Source organism: Dreissena polymorpha, chromosome 2 (genome assembly GCF_020536995.1).
Source record: "Dreissena polymorpha isolate Duluth1 chromosome 2, UMN_Dpol_1.0, whole genome shotgun sequence".
In the NCBI taxonomy this organism is placed as follows: domain Eukaryota; kingdom Metazoa; phylum Mollusca; class Bivalvia; order Myida; family Dreissenidae; genus Dreissena; species Dreissena polymorpha.
The window spans coordinates 79,889,107-79,915,232 of NC_068356.1; the positions used below are offsets into that span (position 1 = coordinate 79,889,107).

The 26,126-nt window shown below is 35.8% G+C and overlaps 2 protein-coding genes across 4 annotated transcripts in view; both read right to left on the bottom strand.

The window, feature by feature from the left end:
- LOC127867736 (tetraspanin-1-like) overlaps positions 1-7,916 on the bottom strand; it is a 32,427-nt gene extending 24,511 nt beyond the window's left edge. Inside the window, exon 1 of one of the 3 annotated variants that reach the window (XM_052409095.1) lies at positions 7,783-7,916. The gene's annotated coding sequence lies outside the window, so the exon portion shown is untranslated. The other 2 variants (XM_052409094.1, XM_052409093.1) reach the window with 2 other exon arrangements.
- A 5,314-nt stretch (positions 7,917-13,230) lies between these two features.
- LOC127867738 (tetraspanin-7-like) lies at positions 13,231-25,742 on the bottom strand. The gene is made up of 7 exons (XM_052409099.1): positions 25,348-25,742; positions 20,368-20,598; positions 19,966-20,040; positions 17,814-17,912; positions 17,525-17,620; positions 15,773-15,856; positions 13,231-14,771 (listed from the first exon to the last, which is right to left on the bottom strand). The coding sequence occupies exons 1-7, from the start codon at positions 25,420-25,422 to the stop codon at positions 14,703-14,705; spliced, it is 729 nt and encodes a 242-aa protein (XP_052265059.1). The 5' UTR covers positions 25,423-25,742; the 3' UTR covers positions 13,231-14,702.
- Positions 25,743-26,126: the final 384 nt, after the last annotated feature.

The following is a 26,126-nucleotide window of genomic DNA, read 5'->3' on the forward strand; positions in this document are numbered from 1 at the left end:
GTTAACTTCACCAAACATAATGTCAAGATCCAACATAATGTTAACTTCACCAAACATAATGTCAAGTATACACAACATAATGTTATCTTCACCAAACATAATGTCAAGTATACACAACATAATGTTAACTTCACCAAACATAATGTCAATTATACTAAACATAATGTCAACTAGCCAAACATATCAGTTTCTCTAAACAAAGGCATGTTTGTCTTTCCATACAAAAGCCTTCCTCTTATATCAACGTCAGGATATACATGTATTAAAATAACGTATTCAAGTATTTGCTTTTAACGAAACATTCAATAGATCTACTGCGTCATTTGATCAATATTCGATCATTGCCGCTTTTAAAATGTCCTCAAATTATTCACAACCTCTGAATACATGAATACTCCAACCAAATCGTTTTTATTCATTGTAATTATGGCTATAGCGAGACATCGCGCTCTTAAAGAGAGAAAGCCAATATCACCGCTAACTTTATCAAGTAAAAACAACTGTGCAGTCGTATGTATCCGATCATATCCTTTTAATTTAAACTAAAATAAAATAAAATTCTGAACATTTAAGACGCATATAATACATTTACAAATGAACAATAATTGAATTTGCACATTAGCTTATAGAATTACAAACATTTTCTTCTCACATATTCACATAGTGGTCCAATTATCTTCAAATGATGTTCAAGAAGCGTTTAGATGTTGTTCACGAGATTGAACTTGTAAAATATGATGTATTAAATGGTGTTTAATGGTGTTAACATGATAAATGCTCGAATAACGTGGAAACGGCTTCCGAATAGTGTTCAAAATGGTGTTTTAATGAAGTTTAAACATGTTTTAACATTAAGTTCAAAGGGGTGTTTAAATGCTGAAAAATATGGTTTTAAGTTTTGTTCAAAACAAGAAACAATTTTGAAACATTATTGCTTTAAAATCACCGACATTCTAAAAAACAGCACAAAACAGCACAAAATAAAAGCAATGTAACATCTAAGTAATGCCTTTTGGGATCATTGCCAATATCCTATGTGTGACAGCAATGTATTCGTGCAGTTCGTTGGTAACTACGCTGAAAGATTAATGTTTGTTGTGCGTTTATTAAGTTACATGGCATTTGTCTACCGAAACCCTGTTTTCCAAGGCTGTCTGCATGCAGGAAAATTGCGGGTTCGTTCAAGAAATATATCTTTCTGTGCAATTATCTGACATTTTTTTAAATTGATACAATGCTGACACTTGCTGGAAGAATGGAAAGGCACGAAGAATGCCTTGAAAGTTGACCTTTTTATAAGGGGACCATATGCCAATTGGGTGCAGTTTATTCAAACCTACAGAGTATATTACAGCAAATAACAATCTGCCACAGTTAAATATGCCACATTTACAAACGAAACCTTGATTTTGGTGCTTGAAACGGAATCTCAAATTCTATGGTTTTAATTGATGGTTCAATCAGTTGAGCTCAATCTTGGTTTGCCACTGAATTTTTAACTGATGTCCTTGTATGATAAAACAAACATCGAATATGTTGGGAACAAAGAAGAGTTTACAACCCGGAAGTTTAAAACGTGCCGTTTCGGATTTCGACATGTTTTTATCAACCAAGTCGACTTACAAAGAATTATATGTAATACAGACGCGTTTGATATTAAGTTGCAAACTTCCCCAAACGCAATAAAAGTAGGAAGCGTAAAAAATCTAAACTATCAAAGTTACTTGATCATAGATGTTTGCTTTTTCAAAATTCGTTCTTTAGGGCTTTCTATTAATAATAAAAACCTCGAAACTTTAGCGCTCCCGTATAAAACAAGAGAATCATAGAGAAAAAATAGTTAACACCACCTGGGTTGGAACCACTGACCTTTAAATTAAATGAAACTGTCACTAAAATTACTCGGCTATACAGGTGTGATATGAGGAAATGCATTCTGCATTTGTTTTAACGTGATATGAACGATCCACGTCACAAAATTTAAGGACAACAACAGGAACACTCCAAATTATTCGATTTTTTCAGCGGTGGTAATCACGTGACGACCAAGTTAGCGACGTCCATGCCGAGACAGGTTTTTTTGCCGTTTTATACTCTTAAGTACTTTCATTCTTTGTTTTAATGCCTCTCTCATTCAAGCCATATCAGCATGAAAGTGATTGACGTTTATTTCATATTAATATTCAATCAATATCTAGACTTCTCTCGCTACGAAATTTATTACATCACAAAATTACACTCATGTACCTGTTTCGGCACGGACGTCGCCATCTCTTGATCGTCACGTGATTCCTCCCTCTGCTTTTGTTGAGCTATATTATTTTATCAATTACCCATGATGATTATCGTTAACGAGGTTGTACATTGCGTATGAGCCTACGTCAGTCGTTAGCGTTACTTCGCGATGTAGAGTGCTTTTTATATGAATCTGTGTCAACAATTGTCATTTGGAAAATTTTCATTTTGACAATCTGTGAGAAAGTTCCTTTAAAACAGCTTATGGGTTGCATGCTTTTTGTTTTTAAGGAAATATATGTTGAAACTCGTGACAATTACAGAGATCAAAGTCGTTTTGTCTTAACTGTTGTTGTTAAAAGATGCCGACGACGAATATCATTGTTATGCGAAAAACGATTTTTTTGGATATGATAATGACGATGATATCACAATATTGTTATTGTTTATTTTTTTGTTGTAAAATTATTGTTGTAGATGATGATGAAGATTATTATTATTGTTGCTGTTGTTTTTGTTACTGTTGATGTTGTTGCTGTTTATATTTATAGAGGATATTTGTTGGATTCGGTGGAATATCGATTTTAATTCACGAGTGATCATAGAAAATGATATTTTCTATTTATATGATCACGAGTGAATTAAAATCGATATTCCACCGAATCCAACACATTTTCTTTTTATTTTATGCTTTTTTTCACAGTTAATATATAGAGGATATTTGTTGGATTCGGTGGATTATCGATTTTAATTCACGAGTGATCATAGAAAATAATATTTTCACGAGTGGCGCAGCCACGAGTGAAAATATATATTTCTATGATCACGAGTGAATAAAAATCGATATTCCACCGAATGCAACACATTTTCTTTTTATTTTATGCTTTTTTCACAGTTTATATACATTGTTAAAGAGTTTATCTAAAGAATTTCGCTAGGATAATGACGTCATTTCGTCAAAAAATGACGTCATTTCACAGTAAACAATGAAAATTATCGATAATTTTCACTGATAATTTTCACTGTTTGAAACAGTGAAATTATCAGTTTTAATTCACTGATATTTTTCTATAAACCACCGGAAAGCATAAAATAAACACTGTTAAAGAATTTAACTAAAGAATTTCGCTGGGATAATGACGTCATTGCGTCAAAAAAATGACGTCATTTCACAGTAAACAGTGAAAATTATCGATAATTTTCACTGATAATTTTCACTGTTTGAAACAGTGAAATTATCAGTTTTAATTCACTGATATTTCTCTATAAACCACCGGAAAGCATAAAATAAATTATTTTTTTATTACTTGTAATATGTTTATTGTATATATTTTTATAATTATTCTTAATATTAATACAATATGTACTATTATTATTATAAATAATATAATTATAATCACTACTACCATTATTAGGTGATGATAAGGATTATGATGATTATAAGGTTGTTGATGAGTTTTTCAGTGAAGTTTTTGACGTCTAGTAAAACGTGTGTATAGTGTGGAATACGCTTGACCATTGGGACTTGGATCTATCAGTTTACAATTTAATTGTTACAACAAGCAACCTCAACGAATTCAAATAAGTTGACTTTGACAATGCATATCAAATTGATCTAATCAAACAAGAACGGTTTAAAGATTGGCTGCATTCGTATAAATTAGCATGCAATAATAAAAAAGAACCCTGCTCAGACAGAGTAATTCTTGCAGTATATAGTGTATACACGTATAAACATATATAGTATACTGCAGCAAAGCATTATCTTTATATTGATATAATCAGACTTTCACAAATCCATAGTCCGGCAACATGGATAACAAAATGCTTATATACATAACCTCTTTTTATTACATAATTTGTTGTATTTGCAGCTGTTAAAATTGTAATTCAGTCACATCGCTGCCGTCGCTTAACTTGATTGTTTAGGGACACGCTTAAGAAAACGAAGTTATTTGCCCGTTCCTTTACGTGTTTACCACTTGAATCAGACAGACTCAGGGGGTCGGTGGGTTGGGTAGAGGTGGTGGTAAAATGCCCTACTTGAAGTTGTATGGCTGCGTTTGAATTCGAAATCGTCTTAGTACCTTCACTACTCATTTCACCAGATCTAGACGTTACCTTAATTAAGTTATACTTTTATAAATAAAAAAAGACCAAGGAACCAGATGTAACGTTCGGGTTGTGTTATTTTCTGGACCGTAACCGTCACTTGCGTAACGTAACGAACAAAATGAACCTTTATTGGAAAAAAAAACGAACACTAATTTATATGAACATAATTTTAACGAGATGTGACATTCATATAATTAGAATAAGTAAAAAATATATATTTGTTTCTACTAACCCGACATACCCTAATGTGCTGCTTACATCATTTGATGATATTCTCTATATAAACGTTTACATACACACATATAGAAATGTTGCATATGGATTTTGGAATATTTTGTCATGGAATATCCTATTAAAGCAACTTTCTTGTCTAATGTTAGTATATATCACATACAGAATACAAAAAAACCTTACCGAAAATAAACAGTCAGCAATGATCCAGTAATCTATTGTGGAGCCAGGAAAAACTATTGACTTCGGTATCCTTTTTCAAAATTCGCAAACTGATGACTGCTTTTGTTATCGATCAACAAACGTTGTTTGCAGTCTGAACTGTTTGTTTAGATCGTTAATTTTGGACTATTTACATAGCGAGCATGTTTTGAACATGTATTGACATTTCAGGCGACCGGTTTTATAACATTGATAATCAAACATTTTACCATGTTTTACAATCGGAAACGGGTGTGGAGGCTCATTAAACCATTATTGCTAAATGTCAATGAAAGCTCGCATCGATCAATAAAATCTCGATATCTGTGTTGTATCTTGGTTTTATCATTATATATTGTTGTTATTAGTTTAAATTGATACACCATTAAAAAATCGAACCGTTTACGTACCGTCTGTCATGTAAGAGAAACACCGTTCGCGAAATTTCTAAGACGGAAATGACGTCCGCGAAATTTCTAAGACGGAAATGACGTCACGTTAACTTACGCCAAAGAGCACTCAACGTAAACGCGCTTATAATTATTATAAGTTATTGATAATTCTACCACAAACAAAGACAAAGAAGTAAAACAAGTGTGGATTATTCTGGAAAAAAACATACGAAGAGGCTTATGTTGTGAAAATAGTCCACAAATTCCAAGTTTGTTGACTTGAATGCACGTGCTTAAGCATTTGATCTAGAAATAAAATACAGATAATTTAGTCATTATGCTGAGCAGCAAAACTACATCACTTGTGCATTTGTCCATAAGTCTTCCAAAAGTTTTAACGTTTGGTTAAATCGAAATTTTTATTTTTTATTTTTAGCACACTTGAATTTCTTTTTAATAAATTTTGATTATGAATTCGATGTATGTGGCCGACGTCATTTCGATTTCTTTTGGTGTGCTGACGTCAGGGACCCGCATGTGCGTATGTTTTATATGGCAAATGGGCGGGTCATAGATTCAAATAATTCTAATATTATTAAGAGTAATTATGTAAAGTCATGGTTGAATCGAAATACTTTACGGCGATGTTTTGGTTATTTGAGTTATAACACACGGTTTATCGCTCAAAACATTCGCCCACGTCGTTTAACCCATTTATGCCTAGTGAACTCTCCCATCCTTCTAAATTGGATCAATTTATTTCCAAAATTAGGGATGTCTGGTATATTTATTTCTATATTTACAATATTTCTTACAGAAATTCCTTTAAGCAAACAGCGTCGAACCTGATGAGACGCCGCATCATGCCTCATATGGGTCTACGCTGTTTGCAAAGGCCTTTTTTTCTAGACGCTAGGCATAAATGGGTCAACTCCAATGCATCGTTACTTCAAATCGTTGGTTATTAATGAAGAAACTAAAATTTAGCCGGAAATTATTTATTAAACTTACGTGTATACTTATTTTGTTCCAAGAAACTAAAGGTATAATACTTGTGTACATTTTTACGAAAACATGATACAAAACATTCACTTCAACCATCATTATATGCATATAAATGTATGCACTAATATCAATAAGTAACTTAAAAGTGAGAGTAAAGCATGTATATGTATAGCTTTTGAAAACGCACTTAGTTTGTTTAAACGTAAATAAAGGATCTTAATAAGATTGATTAAAAACCATTCAATATAAAGGTAGCATCTACATGGTCCACTAACGTTGCAATAAAAAATATTATATTTATTTTGTCAGAAATCAATTTAAAATGTATACTGTAACGCTTTATTAGATTTTTAATATGCACGTTTGTCTCTTATATGTGCCAATGAGAAACACAGGCTTTTACATGTAGATTGATGTTGAATATTAATGTTATCATACTTGTTGTCTATTTTCTTGATGTACTTGTTATTACATTTTTTTATATTGCTGTCGAAAATGGATACTGACATCGTAAACATCAACACATACTGTTCTTCAGATCACGCTTTTTGTCGCATACATAAGTGTTTGTTGTGACAATACTGACGACGACAACGGCGACGAAGATAATCCTAAGAGATTATGATGATGATAATGCCATAATCGTTGATGATCATGATGCTGTCTACGTTGGTTATGATGATGATGATGATGATGATGATGATGATGATGATGATAATAATAATGATGATGGTGATGATGATGATGATGATGATGATGATGATGATGATGATGATGGTGGTGATGGTAATGATGATGATGATGATGATTATGATGATGATGATGATGATGATGATGATGATGATGATGATGATGATGATGATGATGATGATGATGATGATGATGATGATGATGATGATGATGATGACGATGATGATGAAGAAGTAGAAGAAGACGAAGAAGAAGAAGGAGAAGAAGATCATGATGAGGATGATGATGATGATGATGATGATAATGACGAAGAAGAAGAAAAAGAAGAGGAAGAAGATTATGATGATGATAATGATGACGAGGATGATGATGATGATGATGATGATGATGATGATGATGATGATGATGATGATGATGATGATGATGATGATGATGATGATGATGATGATGATGATGATGATAATGATGATGATGATGATAATGATGATGATGATGATGATGATGATGATGATGATGATGATGATGATGATGATGATGATGATGATGATGATGATGATGATGATGATGATGATGATGATGATGACGATGACGACGACGATGACGACGACAACGATGACGACGACGACGATGACGACGACGACGTCGATGAAGAAGAATATGATGATGATGATGCTGCTGCTGATGATGATAATAATGATGATGATGATGATGATGATGATGATGATGATGATGATGATGATGATGATGATGATGATGATGATGATGATGATGATGATGATGATGATGATGATGATGATGATGATGATGATGATGATGATGATAATGATTATGATGATGATGATGATGATGATGACGACGACGACGACGATGAGGAGGAGGAGGAGGAGAAGGAGGGCGCACAAACAGCACTTACCTATAAAATCCAAGCAATCGAGAAATCCAAAGTACACACTAAGATGGTAATTATCACAGGTTTCAGTGCTCTTATAATCAACAATCACAAAGGTTTATTTGTATTTGTATACTTTATTTGTGTAGTGTAAATATTCACGTTCTTAAAACTGATCATCTACATCGCAAGTTAAAGTGAGCACGTTCACATCCATATCTTGTCATTTAGTTGAATTAGAGCGTTCATGTTAACATCAATCGATTATTGGCGGTGCTGCTGCTTCGTTGCCGTAGGGAGGGAGAATCGATGTCAACAGTTCTTTCAGGTAAAAAGTATCGCCGCACATTTTATTGATGGCCATAGAGGCGTCCAATATATATAATTAAACATTCGTGTATCTAGCCCACCGGAACAATAAAAATTCATTGCTTTTGATAGCGGTCATTACTGGATTATTGCCGTTACTTAAATGGATTGGCGTGCTAAAGTTAAAGTTCACATTCAAGTTAAAGCGTTTATTGGTCAACGCACTATTGCATGATGAGACGTACGAATCATACGTATCAGTCATTCGGTTCATAAATGATTATTTCGAAAATTATATCATTGACAATTGGTAAATTTGCTCTTCCTGACATATAAATAATAGAACGCATTCATAATCAATATTTTGTGACAATAAAGCGTCAGTTAATCTAACAAACATACTGATAAAGCATTTGTGAAATTATTTTTTCTTTAAACTCGTTGCGCGAATAAAAAAAATACGTATATGCATCGCAATGTTCATTATTTTATCGTCAAAAGGCAGAGCACTTCAGTTTTACCTCATCCCCGGCACAAGGATATATATACCCGTTAAACAATCGTTATGCTTGTATTTATACCGTTGAGTCCTTTTCGGAAAAAGTTTCGTCCGAAAAGGATACTTCAGCAGCCGTATAGGACCGTTTTCTGTTATAAAACAAATTAGATTTTATTAAGACTTACAAATTAGTTGTTAAAACGTACATATTAGATGATATCACATTATAAAAACACGTGGCATTTCGAGATGTCATTTCAAAAACAACCTGACAGCTTTTAAAACTGGACTCGCGCATGTAAAACACAACGGAAGATTTTAGTGCATAGAAATATTTATTTTCAACAAATTGCTTATTTTATTTCAGCTGGCGAATAATATTGTCCTCGGTCGAAGCTTTAGTTTACAATTCAAGATAAAATGGCTTATTTTGTTTCAGCTTACCATAAAACTAAAGTCTAAAAGGATTCCCTGAGACCAAACTTCTCATGTATCACGTTTACCGAAAGAAGGCAGACTTCTCATGTATCACGTTTACCGAAAGAAGGCAGACTTCTCATGTATCACGTTTACCGAAGGAAGGCACTCTGTGGTCGCATTGTCTGTTCGTGGATGGATCCAATGTCTGTCCGAAAGTGGGTTCATTGTATGTCTGTGGGTTGACCCATTGTCCGTCCGTTGGTGTGTCCTTTGTTTGTCCGTGGGAGGGTCAATTGTCTGTCCGCGGGTGGTACCATTGTCTGTGAATGGATGAGCCCATTGTCTGTCCGTAGTGGGTCCATTATCTGTCCATGGGTGGGCCCATTGTCTGTCCGTTGGCTGGTCCAGCGTCTGTTCGTGGGTTGGTCCATTGCCTGTGTATGGGTAGGTCAATCCTTCTACTTATTAGTTTTTGTCTTGAACCTTTGTCGACCGTAGAATGATTACAATATTATTGAAGATCATGTTTTGCATTACCAGACAATGTGCACAATCCAGATACTCTCAGTAAAACGGCAAGGTCATGTGTATTATATTTTCATTGACAATTAATAATTTCAAGGTTCATCTTGTGATGAGGTCAAACATAAGACTTGTACAAAATTGTGGTTTCAAAACTAGAAGTATTTCACAGTTTTGTTTTTCTAAAGCGTAAGGATGTCGGGAAGCTTTTGGAATGCCGGCGGGATGTGATACTTAAGGATCGCCTTTGCATAATAGTTAAATCCCCAGCCTCGAAATCCAGACACTATTATCCCGTCCTTTTCCTTATTTCAGAGTCCGTTCCTTAAGTAAATAAGGCTTGAGGCAATATAAGAACTTGTTCTATGATTTTTAGTAATAAACAAAAACAAACACTCTACACAAGTTGGCAGAGTTGAAATCCCTTTCGATTTCGAACCGCGTAGAGTCGGGAAGAAGGGGAGATGTCTGTGTAAAATTTGATACAGCGGCAAATGCACAGTGGCTCGCTTGTCGGCATGACGTTATTGTTCATTCCAGGGGAGGTCACTGAGAAAACATTTTACATACCGAAAATATACAGTTAACTCCCCTGCTTCACTGGTTCATAGCGTTTAACGGGAGATTGGGAACGGGCTTCGAATTTATTTCACAATCTTGTTAAGAATATGTTTACGTTGAATGTTTCAAATTAAACGAAGCTTGAACATATATTTAAAAATGTATCGTACTAAACATGAAATGTAAGCATCCTCTAGCTGGGAAGTACTTAAACGTTTATGTTGAAAATCTGGGTCGTTTATTTTTTCAGTTCGGTCTGGAACTTGGTGCCAGTTTTTAGTTGTGAGCGTTAGCTCACGACTAATGTTGTTACTCAAAATGTGAGGTCGGTTCGGCTTATCTACGGAAAGCCTACTACCTGCCACTCACGCCGTATCCGCACGCGAAAGAGTTGTATACTTTATGCAACAGATTTGAGTTCTCCAACTATATGCATTCACAAATGGAAACATTATATGAATATCGTGTTAAATGTAATAGTTTCAAGCGGAGCTTATAAAGAAAAGAATCAATAAACAATAATTGTATTATACGTGTCGCGGAAGAGATTGTTTATGAATGATTAAAATAGTCCACCTTCTGCTGCGTCTTCATGACGTAGCATTTTTGCTCAGTTCATTCATAATCTGAGGCTATTAAAAGATGCGGCTGCCGATAAACAAGGTAGTCAAATTGCACGGCAATCTCCACGCAGAGTTGTCGTTCGTTGCTCTCACATACACCTCAATGACGTAGTATAGGTCATTCATAATCTGAGGCTATTAACAGATTCGGGAAAACAACGCAATAGTAGGCCTATAAGGTTACGCGTGTTTATATTCTCAATTTATAAAACGTTGAACACGAGTTCAACAATAACTTCAGCGATACGATAGACAACAACAAAAATGCTTCATAATCGCTTAAACCGAATATAACAAACAATTAATTATTTCTGGGAAACGTTCTTTTGTTCTCAACAGATAGCGGCGTTCTTTTGTATTTACGGGTGCTAGCAACGCATTAGTAGAAGGTTAGTAGAAGGTTAAGCTTGTTTATATTCACAGTTCTCAATGTTTAAAACTTTGGACATGAGTTCACCAATTACTACAGGCATACTTTAGACAATCTCAAAAATGTATTATAATCGCTAAAACCGAAAACAACTAAAATATAACAAGAAATATCTTTTAAAAATGTACTTGGCGTATACGCTGACTTTGTAATAAAGTTTTAAACTTTTCTAAGTAAATAAATAAAATGAAAACAAAAGTTTAACTATTGTGTGGGTTTTTTTCACTTGTAAGTTGCATATTCAACGCATGGATTGTGTGTTAGCATTGTCAAATCACACATTAGTGTAAGTAGATAAAAAAAATATACTACGGGAGTGCACATCATATTTGTCCTCACATGCCTTATTAAGAGTATATTTCTTCACTATCGAAATATATCGTATGTTAATATTTGATTTAAACGCAGTTTACTTTCAACACATTTAAATCACACGTTCAAAGCCGCGTCATGCGAAAATGCGTCTTATGCGTTTCGGCCAGCGTTTGTTAAACCCAACATGTGCATTTGCGCATTCAGGTCAGAGGCTATGCAGTTCGCTATAAAATCACTCAATATGTTATGGTCTCATCATGTATCTCCTGACAGACTGGGAGATGCGCAGTCTGAGTGGGCTATATATATGATGGGCGCATATGGAATAAGACCCATTTTCGCGGGTCATTAAAAATCTCATTGCGAATTGTAAATGGCACATTTTAGCACAATGCTTTTTGATACAAAATTTAATTCAAAATGACAAACTTGTTAATAATGGCAGCCTTTCCAGACGTTCAGGAACGATTTTCCAGACGAGCTGACCAGGTACGGCAAACATTGTGGTTGGATAATTTAACGATTTCCTCTTATTGTGACACTATACTATTTCGGTAATGATAGTGTTTTCATCTTGAAAGCAAAACTGAAATTCTGCGAGATGGATTTTAACGCGTAATTGTAACTGGGCCACAATGTGTGTCGTTTGAACATATAGAGAGTACCGGTAGTCCGGAATTCCTAATACTGAACAGTGCTACATCATTTGCACTGAGCACAGACACAGTGATGTAGCCAAAGTTCATAGGTTGTATCTCGAATCAGCCTATGAAATATTCGAAAATATTCACGAGTGTCTGTTGGCGTTATGCAAGTCAGTAAGATGAAAAGCCGAGAAAAAACAGCTATGCCGAAAAAACGCATGAGTGCTCTATACCTATGTTTCGGTCAGAGTTGTTGACACCGTGTGAACTGCTCGGGTAACAAGTAATGCATAAACAACAATGTACGGGTCAACAGGGCTATCTTCAGGACTACCTTATTCGTGGGTAAAAAGTATTGCTCGCAGATTTATTATTTATTTATTTTCATCAATTATCTTATTTTTTATTTTGAATCGTGTCAAAAATCAAAAGTTTTTTACGGGGAATTTTCATCATGAAATTATATTCTTAGTGAGATAGGTATGCGATATTCCAACAATACTCATTTAATATGATGGTGATTGCAAATTGTCTTTATATTCAGTTCTCATAACCATTTTCATCATACTTTCTATGCTTCCAGAACGTCCAAAAAGAGCCATGTTCTTGTTATTTTGTCCATGTTATCTCTATGAAATAAATAGGACGACAAAAAGTGAACACAAAGCTCGACACGTGCGTTATGACACACATAAATTTGAATGGCGTGTGTTCATTTCATACTTGCGATTAATTTTGAAAAATGAATTGCGTCTTAAATTATGCAATAGCGAACAACTTCAGTGCCTTCAGCGCTTTGATTTTGAAACGTCATAGATCTAAGTCTGGTTTTAGAATAGCTGATTAAGTCACTATTTTTATTTATTCACATCACTATTTTAAGAATGGTTGTGTCGTTTAAAACAAAGCTTTAAATGTTTATTTCACAGAACTTAAAGCTCGTAAAATTTATTTCGTAATACCTTTATTGTAATATTAGTGTCGTCTCTGATTAGTCTCTGCGGACTGCACAGGCTTATCAGAGACAGCACATTACGCACATGCGTCAAACCTGGTTTTTCAGAGCGAGGCTAAACTACAATTCGATGTTTAATCGTTCTTTTAAGTACCGGGGTTGGAAAAATTAATTAACAAAACAAAAGCAAAGGCTTTTCGATGGAATACTTTTATTGCATAAAGTACATTTACAATTTATCATTTTTATATTGAATATTCGATATGGTAACTCACCCAAGTGTTAGTAACATATTGCTTAACTGTATATTTGTTAAGTGGTGTCCTTCATGTACACGCCACACGAAGTATTGTCTTTTGTGCTGCTTACTGTCCAAAATTATAGTCAGGTAACTGTGTAACTGTGTTCTAATAATGTATACGTTTGATTAATTTTTCACAGCTCCAGGTTTTGTTGATCTTGGTAATAATAATACTTATAACATATCAATTTAACAATTTTTTTTAAACGAGGTCGTGTAAAGGACAAGCCAACTATCAACCACTTTTCATGATCCGTTTGTTTTTGAAGTTGATAACAAGTCAAAATCTAATAAACGAACAATACACCGGTTTAATTACATGTAATATTAAAGATAATTGCATTAACACATTTATATGTATATACAAGACTATTGCCAAGCAATAAAAGTCCCCTACCGGCTCCACCATTGTCAGAAATTCCACCATTCTCAGAATATTTTTTTTATTTGTTGCCATAGCAACCAGAATTTTAGACGTAAGAACACATTGAAATGACGTGCACAATGTCCATATTGCCATCTATCCATGTTCCAAGTTTCATGAAAAAATATTAAGAACTTTCAAAGTTATCGCAGGATCTAGAAAAACACAATTTTCAGCAGTATTTCTAGTCTATTCGTTGCCATAGCAACCACAATTTTTGACGTAGGATCAAAATGAAATGACTTGCATAATGTCCATATTGCCATCTATCCATATTCCAAGTTTCGTGAAAAAATATTAAGAACTTTTAGAGTTATCGCAGGATTTAGAAAAGTGAGACGGACTGACGGACGGTCGGATACAAAACCATAAGTCCACTACGGTGAAACTGGTAGGGGACTAATAATCATTTAAAGCGTATTGATAATGTATGAGCTGTTTAACACAATCATAACAATAATCTATGCAATCATTGTTCATATGTAAAAAGCAAAATAGTGTAAGTTTCAATTTGAAAGCAGTCAGTTTCAGCGCAGGTACTGTTACGTGCGACTATTAAAATATTTGCTCGCTGTCAAGATACTGTATGAAATGAAATAATAAAAATCAAACAGTTCAAAATATATTGGATATTTGATTTGGCAGTAGTTATTTTAAATGCATTAAACGTGATCTTATTACATAATACCTGTTGCTATTCACATTCCGAAAGTAAAGGGCACATAGTGATAACTTCAACTGGGATATAGTCTCCCAATTTTTCTTCTTTTAATGAAACGGTCGAAACACTGTTGGTGACATTTTAATAATAAATCATCAATTTCCTGTTCCCATAGCAACGGCAAATCCGGATATCAATATTATGGCAAAGGGCATGGTAAGTCGCGTGATACGTTGCTAAGCTACCGTTCATGTTAATGTCGGGATATCGTTATCGACAATTACACAAGCTGTGCGTTTCGCTTCTCGAAGGCACGACACAGGCAGCATGCCAATATGATGATCATCAACTGCAATTGAGGGAAACATTCTGCACTTTACATTGAGATATTGCAATGAAATGTATGAGCCTCGCTCTGGGAAAATGCGGCTTAATGCATGTGCGTAAAATGTCGTCCCACGCTAATCAGGGACGACACTTTCCGCTTAAATTGAAATTTGTTATAGAAAAGACTTCCCTTAATAAAAAAAATACCGGAAAGCGGAAAGTTTTGTCCCTGATTAGTCTATGCGGACTACATAAGCCGATCTGGGACGACACTCGACGCACATGCATTTAGCCCTGTTTTCACAGACGCGTCTCATATGATGACTAAAAAGAACGAATGCGTTGTTTGTTTTATCTATTAACTTATACCTGCACAACAGAAAACGTACATTTATGTGAGAAACGTAGCTATGTTAAGTTGAATGCAAAATGGATATTTAAAGGAAATATACTGAAGATTGTGTATATATTTGTTTAAGAAAATTTGGATACAATAAATGTGTTGTTTAAGTCGTTTTTTAAACTTCCAATCAATTTGAAATATGTAGTACATTTAATATCGACAATAGATTTAAATTTCTGCTCAATGTTCAATAGCCACTGGCTATTGTGGAATCTAGTTTAACGTCCACATATATTCAGTCATTCAAGTTCAGTTGCCATCTATGGATCAATACCTGTTGCCACAAGAACATCAATCCGCCGTTAAATTCAATAACACCGATACTTATAATATAGGAGCCTCGATCTGTTAAAAGGGGGTTTGATGAACGTGCGTAAAGTGTCTTACCAGATTTGCCTGCGAAGTCCGCACGGGCGAATCAGGGACGACATTTTCCACTTGCATTGTAATTTTCGTCTTAAGGAAGACTGTTCTTGAGGAAAATCCAATTTATGCGGAAAAATCGTCCATGATTAGCCTGTGCGGTCGGCACCGGTTAATATGGGACGACACTTTACGCACATGCATTAAACCCCCTTTTCACAGAGCGATGCTTAAATACAATGTAACAATTTTCCTACCTGGATGCACATGACACCAATGCAGACGCCAACCAGCGCACCTTGGTAACGCTTCAGTAGGGTGGTGAACGAATCGTAGCAGTCCTAGAAGAGAAACAGCAAATGGAATCAAATCAGAGGGATTTTTCCACCATTTGGGAATGGGATCGGGTCCCTTTGGTTTGGGAAAAATCGTGTTGTTTTAGCTTATATTGGGAAATTAGTGTTGCTGTCTTTTTATTCACAAATGCTTAAAAATTGAGTATAAAAATGATGTGAATACATTAACTAAGGTTCAACTTATAGAGATTGATGGGAGATAAATTAAATGGTTTAATTTATTTGTATTTATTTCCCTCCAATCGGGAATTTTTTAGATCCCATTTGGAAAAAAATATATACGTTTTCGCATTGGGAATGGTCTCCCTACAGGACCCAAATTTGAATGAAAAGAAACACACTGAACATCATGGTTTAGAGTCTTTACTACTGAAAAATCACAACTATTCGCGGGATATTAATTTTTAAACATTTAATAAAATATATTGTGAGATTGTCCTAATAAACTACAGCTTCTAGTGACGAATACTCCCAGACTTCACACGTTGAAATGTGTACGAGACGTTATTATCACGTTAAACTGACATGTGTGCGTGAGACACCGATGTCCAAAGGTTCTACGTTTGCCAAAAACTCTTTCTATAAAAAACAAGAAACCGTCGGAGACGGGTGATGCTCCCCAAAGTTTTTTTGTCACAATATTGCACTATACATTCAGATAAAAGGAAACGTATTGAGGGCACAGTAGTTGGGGGGACAAGAATTTTTTTATGGAAAATTTCAAAGGGCCAAAACTCTGTGAAAAATCATCCGACCAGAACCCGCTGATAATATGCACATCTCCTCTTGGTAGTGAAGCTTCCCATAAAGTTTAATTGAATTCCGGTCCTTAGTTGCTGAGAAATAGCCCGGACAAAAATTGTGCACGGACGGATAGACGCACACTCGGACAGACGAAGCGGCGACTATATACTCCCCCACAAATAAATTTTGGGGGAGCATAATAAACCAAAATACCCAGTTGCTTAAGTTCACATGCTGGTCAATATATTTGAACTGCAGCAGTAACACATTTTGTATTAAACGCGACACAAGTTACAACAATATTGTTGTGTTTTTTAATAACAAATTAGATAAACAACTTCGTTTATGTCGAAAAAGACCTAACCAAAACATTAAGGTGCACATGGTCACGTGCTGTTCAACATGTTTGGAAGGTTTATCCTGATAGGAGCACTACGTAAGCTTGATAAGTGCTTAACAACGCTATTTATGGTAAAAGCGTTATTACCCCGGTTATGTCGAAAAATACCGAACCATAACCTGAATTGAAGGTGCGGAAGTTTATCTGCTGGTTAATGTTTGAAAAATTTCCTCATTCGAGCTGTTTCGCGCGACATAAAATTCCGACAGACGGTGGGACGGACAAGGGCAAAGCTATATGTCCTTCCCAACCCCTTCTAAATAGGGGCATATCTTAAGTTATTTTAACGTAGGATGATACTGATTGCATATGCACAACTTCATATCGTGAAGAACAATACTTTGAAATTAGAATCGTGTACACTGACAGACATTGGAGCACTTCGTTCGACATGTTTGTGGCAGACGGACCAACAGCTGGACGGACGGACGGACCGACAGACAGACAGCCATAGAGAATGTAGTGTAAAAGCATCTACTACGTTGCGAGGGTATGGCCATTATACTCACCACGCCGTATTCTGTTTTAGAGGTGCTGCACTGATCGTTTGATGTATTCCCATCAGTATAATTAAGTCTTTTATCCGTAACATGACAACAGTCGAACTGAAAATGAAATTAAAGACGCTCTTTTGCAAATATTGTGTCATTTTTTAAACATGAAATTTATCACATTTGAAACAAGATTTATTATACGTAAACATTACAAGGGATTATTCAGCCTGAACACGTCATTGATTGATGGTATATTGATTGAAAAACACAGTCAAATACCACATTATTTGTTTACCAAACTCACCGTGAGGAACATATACTCAGCGGCATCCTTGAAATCTTTCTGACCCTCGTTAGCCTTCTTAATGGATTCTTCCATGCCTACCCTCAGCGCCTTTTCCATCTGGAATTGTTAATTGTGTCTTACTCTGTGAAAGCTGGTCATAATGCATGTGCGTACAGTGCCGTCCCAGATTAGCAAGTGCAGTCCGCACAGGCTAATAAGGAAGACACTTTCCGCTTTTATGGTATTTTTAGTTTCAGGGAAGTCCCTCCTTACCGAAAATCAAGTTTAGGCGGAAAGTGTCGTCCCTGATTAGCCTGTGCGAACTGCACAGGCTAATCTGGGACGACACTTAACGCACATGCATTATGCCCAGCTTTCACAGAACAAGACACAATTTAAATATGTGCCTGCGAAAACGGGGCTTAATGCGTAACATATTAGCCTGTACATCCGCATTGGCTTATAAGGGACGACACGTTCCGCCTTTTTGGTATTTTTACAAAAAAACATTTAACGCACAAGCCATAAGCCCAGTTTTCCAAGAACGCGACTTATATGTTTATAAACGAGTCTTGTATGTTTTAGCAGTCGTCTCAAAACGCGAAAGATTAAAAAAAAAGTGGCGATTCGATCTTTCAATTTGCGAAAACAAGTGGCAATTGCAATCAATTAGATGTTTATTATAGTCGCCGTGGTGTCACGTATATTGTGTCCGCCTAGAGATCGGAAGTCACGGGTTCGATTCCCACTAAAGGAACGTTTTTAAGATCTCACCTAAAGACACCCATATGGCCCAGGTTCTAGGCAAAAACGTAGTTAGTACTTTAAATGCCATCGAGCTAAAATAAATAGGTTTAAACTAATTAGATGTTGAGAATGGCCTTTCCCTGCCAAAAGTTGCCACACTTCACAGGTCATGTAAAGTTGAACATAAAAATGGACAGTCAGAAGCCGACTTCTTGAAATTGTTCATAGCGATGTATTTGTTTATTGCCTTGTGCCAATTACTTATGCTCCTTGACAGTTAAATGGCCCATTAAAACAACACTCAATAATGGGAAAATGGGTAACCTTTGCTACATTAAAGGTCCTGGCACTGGCAATATATACGTGTCTCATTTACAAGTAAGATTTGGAATATTTGCTTTTAAATGATATTGTGAGAAAACTTTTTAATAATACGTATAAACTTGATTTTATATACAGATTTACAAAATAATAAGATATGCAAATATCCATTCAGTTCAAAATTATAAGAGACTAAAAATACAGAGTGCACAAAGGGCAAACAGTATAAACATTAAGCTTAAATAGTAATGATCTACACGAAAATTTCACACATCACAATAAATGGAAAGATCGAATGCTCACTTAAACTCGTGTGTATATATATTTATCACATGCTATACCCTGTTTCCAATGTAATACAACCATTACATTTTTTTTAATTACACATGTGTAATACAACATTTTGAAGCGTTTTCATTGGCTTAGTTTTCGTTTATTGACCAATCGCATTTTGTTATTTTGCTTTGTAAAAGCCGAGGCATTCCAAATGACGTCAGGAAATGTAAACAATATTCGAGAATTATCATTATGTTTGCGTAAATATTTATTTAATTTGCTCATTTAAAAGCAAATGATAAAACAGATCTGACACTCGTTGTCATATATCATACTATATTTTATTAAACTCGTCCAGGAAATTCGTTAGTAAGCTCGACAAAGGCTCGCTTACTAACAAAATTCATGAACTCGTTTAATAAAATATGGTATGATATGACAACTCGTGCCAGATCCTATATATATGTTCATGAGCACATTATCCACAAACCATAATTTCGCATGTGAGAGATATAAAATTCCATAATCCAAAGTTGAGAAATTTTATATGAGCTCTGGGAAAAACCGGGCTAAATGCATATGCGTAAAAGTTCCGTGCCAGAGAAGCCTGTGCAGTCCGCACACGTTTATATGGGACAACACTTTGCGCTGTTATTTTAATTTTTTTTTGTTTAAGGGAAGTTTTTTCGTAGGGAAAGGTTAAGGCGGAAAGTGTCGTCCCTGATAAGCCTATGCGGACTGCACGTGCTAATTTGGGACGACACTTTACGATCATGCATTAAAACAGTTTCCCCAGAAATAATATTCAAATATCGTGTCTACTTACGTCTTTCCTGACAATGAAGAACAGAATCACGCCGGCCAGTTCCAGAGCAAGGATGATGAAGACAAGAACTGCGTACTGAAAGAAACAGCAGATTACTGAGGACACCAGTGTGCGATAGGCTACCCAGTGGTATATATTGATGCAATTAATGTTAATGGGATAGGCTTTAAAAGCATATGTCTAAAATGCAACGCAAAGCGCATTGAGCGTAGAAGGACATCTTGGAGCATTTACTGTATCAAACATGCATAACTATTTTATTATATATAGCCATATGGTCTCTGAACGAATGTATCTCCAACCGAACAATAGTGACGGCCCCGTTTACTGTAATATTTTGTTTAACTGTTTTGTTTTTGTTTTATTAGGCATTATTAAGCCGACGTAGAATAAAATACTTACGAAGATCAGAACCCAGCGGACGTAACAGGCGGCGCCAATGAAGCCTAGGAGCGAAAAGCCAATGATGATGGCCCCCATAACGATGAAGATAATGGCAATGGCCTCCACGAGATCGTAAAAGTCGTAGCCAATTATGTCGATGTCCGAAAAGAAGGCCCGGACATCCTTCTTAAGCGAGTCGCCGCCAAACCGGAAGATGAGGCCCACGACGAACAAGGCGATACCGCAGAGCTGAAAACATAAAGCAGTGCATATGGATATTTTGGCCGGAGTGTAGAACCACTTATATGTTTTTTGTATAAAGGAACAATCTTCTTAGCAAAAATCCAGTTAATGCGAAAAGTGTCGTTCCGGATTAGCCTGTGCGGACTACAGATACCGCAGAGCTGGACACAGAGAACAGTGGAATCGCGTTGTGAGAAAACTGAGCATAATGCATGTGTGAAAAGTGTCGTCCCAGATTAGCGACACTATCCGCTTTTAAGATATTTTTCGTTTAAATGAAGTCTCTTCTTAGCAAAAATCCAATTTTGGCGGAAAGTGTCGTCCCTGATTAGCATGTGCGGACTGCACAGGCTAATCTTGGACGATACTTTACGCACATGCATTATGCCCAGTTTTCTCAGAACACGACTCAATGGATACCGATATTTTGGGTGGGGTGTAGAGGATCATGCGTGCATTGAGTTATATGGTTGGAGATGTAGTGCAGATCCCCACAGTTACAGAATAAATCGACATCTTACTCACGGGTTCAAGCAACACTGACTTCTTTTTGGGCGCATCAATGGTTTACTCAATCCGATAATAATGGTCGATATTGTATGTGATTTTGAAATAGGACATTTGTCAGCTCGTCCTTGATTAGCCGGTGAGGACGGAACAGGTTAAACTGGGAGGAAACTTTCCACACATACTTTAGCCCCGTTTTTCTAGCGCGAGGCTCAATATGTTTTTCTTCATGGAGTCTTTGTCGCACATAACAACGTACATATCCTATCAATGTTGTCATTAATCCTTCAAACAAATTTGCGTTAGTAAGCTGGGCCATCTACGCGGTTTCCTTGTATTAGAGTACCGGGTAAGGGCTTTTAACAGTTAATGACCGATGTCGGTCTTAAATCACAAGTCGTTGGCGATTGGTCGTGATTTAACTAATACAAAATCGAGGCTTTATGTCTAAAACAGTACTCCACATATATAGAATCGTTCTGAGAAAACGGGGCAAAATGCATGTGCGTAAATGTCGCCCCAGATTGGCTTGTTCAGTCCGCACAGGCTAATCAGGAAGAACACTCTCCGCCTAGACTGGAATTTCGTTTTGAAGAGACTTCCTTTAAACGCTAAATCCATTTCACCGGAAGAAATCGTATCGTATTAGTCTGTGCGTACTGCACCGGCTTATCTGGAACGACACTAAGCACATGCATTTAGGCCCAGTTTCACGGAGAGCGTGGCTAATATACGTCAACATCATGCACTGACACATGTTGGAAGCATTTCGTCAAGTGCTCCCCCGGCTACCAAAATTGTCGACGTCACTTAACATTTTGACAATCATTGTTTTGCACCGAAAGCCGCGACGTAAATAGTTAAACAGCGTTTTATAATGAGGATACATGACTTGCTGTTTACATTTGTCTGTCTAGCGCGGATGAAACACCGCTGTGATATCACTGAATCATTCGAGCCTTGTTCAGGGAAAACTGGGCTTAATGCATATGAGTTAAGCGTCGTTCAAGATTAGCATCTGAAGTCCGTGCAGGCTTATCAGGGACGACACCGTCCGCCTAAGCTGCATTTTCGTTTCGAAGAAACTTCCTAAACAACAAAAAAATCCATAAAAGCGCAAAGTGTCGTCCACGGTTAGCCTGTGCGAACTGCACATGCGTATCTGGGACAACACTTCACGCACATGCATTAAGCCCATTTTTTTCCAAAACGCGACTCCTTGTATTGCTTAACGTGCATTCTTCCCAACAGCTGCAGCCATGAAGGCTAGCGTGGTTCTGGACCTCGACGGCAGCTGAACAATTTCCAACACAAACGAAATGACACATTTTTAAATAAGGGCAATCCCTTATAATCAACAGATTACAAAACATTCCGGGATAATGTCACAGTAACAAATAATGTAATTATTACATCATAGTTTATTTAGTTTGAAAATAATGCGCCACTTGCGATAGAGATTATACAAGTAAGTTAAATATAAAACATAAAGCAGCAACCAAGCGCGTTGAATTGAGGGAGGCTATTCCAATGAATTTTTGTTGATTAAATAATACATGTAGCATCTGTGCGTTTCCACATACCACCTCAATTTGATTTATAATACAAACGTGCCTGTCAGCGTGTGCTATTTAATAAAATTAATTACTTTGTGCCCGTTGATATTTCACATTGTTTACGCTGGTTACGTTGGTTATTTGCAACTATTTGCCCGACGGCAAGATGGTTAACTAAGATAGATGCCCTGGATGCAAACATGTGCGGTTTGTTTGAGTAATGTGTTTTTACAAAGCGTGCATTTTGTGATAACATGCTGTTTCGTAATATCTGGGGTGACACATGCATAACAAGCAAATTCGTTAAATTGATATCCCCCGCAAATATGCTTCTGGACACAAAAGTGTTATATTTGACACTCAAAAAAGCATTTTTTCAAGATACAAAGGGCCATAACTACTCTATCATCCAATGGTGTACAATGCCATTTGGTGTGCATCATCCTCTTATCCATAAGTATACATGTATACTCATACCAAGTTTCAATGAAATCCGCCAAAGCACTTCCAAGATATTGCTCCGGACACAAAAAAACATTTTTCCAAGATACAAAGGGCCATAACTCTGTTATTAACAGATGGTGTACAATGTACACAGTATGTGTTTAACACTTCGAAAATATCATATCATGATGGTTAAGACATCCAATCCCTGAATGAAAAACTGCATGTTGTCCCAACTCAATCATTAGGATTAACTTTTTCGTAAGAGTTCCTGACGGTTATAAGACAAGTTTGCTTATTTAGTCATATTACATGAATCTGCATATGCGTTGAAAACCCTGTTGTTGCTGTTTATGTCCTTGTGACACTGCCTGTTTGCTTGGTCGACTACACTTTTTAAAGATCCACTTTAATAAGAATATGGGATGACATAAAGAAATCAGTCCGAACTCAATTTACTTTTCCAGTAATTTTGTGTAAAGTTAAAAGTTACTTGAGCGAGTATGACCGAATGTATAAAAATAATCGTTAACTTTTTAGTTAAGTAAGTGGATATGGTCGGTTTGGGCAAAAAAGAGGGATCGAAATCGCAACATGGACTACCAAACAAGATTTGAGTCGGCGCCAAAAATTATGGTCGGTCGGGTTTGTGGAAACTAAACTATTAATGCTTATGTTAGGCAACTGACCAAATTTTCGTAACACGACAGAGTTCAATACATCTCAACAACCCATTAAGTAAAATAAAATTTGCAACTATTTTTAGGTCTCCACCAACGTGTTCCAAACCCTTTTTATGTATTATCATAAGTAAAAACCTTAGTTAAAGTTATCGGAAAATCTGTCACCCCCTGTGATGTATACTGCATTTCGAATATCATAGTTATGCATGATCAATTCAGTTTACAACACACCCTTTATACAATCTGATCAAGAATGAGATGATTAAGACAGCTTGTTAAATGGAAATAACTATAGACTAAACATGCATTGGTGCAATAAAACTATTAGAAAATGATATCTCATTAAAAATTTAAAAAAAAATTGACAGCGAAATATTAAAAAAATATATATTAATTAAAAACACCCCACCTAAATACACACTCGAAAAAACTCTGATATACGATGGAAATACCAAATGTTAAATTGTAGCCTTTAGTTTTTCAATAAATTACAATATCATGACACAAGTAATTTTATAAATAACGCAATGTTCTAATTATGTAAAAATTAAGATACACTAACATATTTACAGCACGCTGAAACTGTTTTAAGAAGTTGAAATTCGTCATAAATGTATTTCGAATCATACACGTTAAGATACTTAAATTCCACATAAGTGACCTACAAAAAAACTGATATACGACATATAAAAATGTATGGAATGCTAAGATATGTATATTGCAAAACAACACCAGATGGCTTTACTAGTATAGAGCTGTCACAGCAGCGAGTCCAAGAGGATTAAACTATTATTAACAACGTGCCACATGACACGGTACACTAGTTTAAGCGTAATACTTGTTATATTGTCGTCGCTAAACATATGGGGTAGGACTATAAGGAGACAAAAGTATATGATGAATAACCATTTATTAAAGTACCCGTTGAACTAACACCATAATATTATTATAAGAATTAAACATATATAAACAACATATGTGGGCAGTTGCACGACTAGATCTTATATCTATCTTGTGTATTGTGGCTGGCTCACATAGTCATTCCCATAACCCAGCCTCAAATGATACAGAGCATACTGTAATTCGTCCGTGCATATCTCAAATAACGTTTGCGGCTCACTCTCGCAAAACAGGGTTTAATACATGTGCGTAAATTTTCGTCCCATATTAGGCCCGCACAGGCTAATCAGGGACAACAATTTCCGCTTTTATGGAATGTGCCGTTTAAAATTAGCCTATTCTAAACGAAAATTTAGACGGACGGAAAGTATCGTCCCTGATTAGCCTGTGTGGACTTCACATGACATGTATTCAGCCGAGTTTTCCCACAACGAGGATCATACCCACCATGCTTTCAAATGTTTTTACATGCCGTTTTGGCGTAAAGATGCATTTAAAACGTATTCTTTAACGTGAATTATCTCATTATTCCAGAATGCATGTGAATGGCAGAACTTCGGAAATTAAATGATGCCTTTAGCGTTTTTAAAAGACACACACGTTGTTGTTGTTTTTCCTGTCACTAAAATGCATAGCAATAGAGAAATGAACGTAGCGTTACTTACCAGGAATATGATGTTTAAGATGATAAGCGTCACTCTGTTGCACTGCGATCCACAGCTTAAAGGATTCTTCGCCATTTTTTTTTTGTAAGCTAATAAACAAAATATATAATACACAACTCTCCGTTTACTACAAACGCGTCGGTTAAATTCACACAGTAACTCAACCAAATATGCGGCACTCGAAATAAACGCGCAACTCCGAACAATCCTCAAAATCCTTTGACGTTATTACTCCTACACTAAAAAGGAGACATCTAGCTATAAAATGTGTATTTTAAAAATACACTAGTACACGCCCATCTGATAACAACTTTGTAAAGCCAGTCCGCCAACAGCAATGACGCTTTACCTTTATATGTTTATTGGTGCGTGAAGTCAATAACATAGCTTGACGTGTTCTCAATAGCAAAACCTTTACTCGCCCATGAATACAGGTAAAATGAAACCATAGAAACATTAAATAAATTCTTCAATAATAACTGCAATAATAAAGTTATTGTCATTGAAGTGACGATTTGTCTATGCAATTCGACACAGTACATGCAATACAACACTTCATGAATAAATTAACAAATAAGGGTTCTAATAATTAGAAATGTCAATCCAATATATATGGGGTTAAAAGCGGCGAAAATGTATAAAAACAAACAACAACTGTTTACATATTACGCTTAATGTGTTCTGATTTTGAGTAAAATCTAACAGATTTATTATTTCATTGACTGGATCATGTAACTTTAACTTCATGAATTCACAACTTTTATTACTCTGGACCATGT

Coding starts and splice junctions, on each gene's coding strand:
- LOC127867738 (XM_052409099.1), bottom strand. CDS start 25,422: ATGGCGAAGAATCCTTTAAGCTGTGGATCGCAGTGCAACAGAGTGACG. Junction 20,599..25,347: donor TCTTAAACATCATATTCCTG/GTAAGTAACGCT, acceptor TTATGTTTTCAG/CTCTGCGGTATCGCCTTGTT. Junction 17,913..19,965: donor TCTTCATTGTCAGGAAAGAC/GTAAGTAGACAC, acceptor TAACAATTCCAG/ATGGAAAAGGCGCTGAGGGT.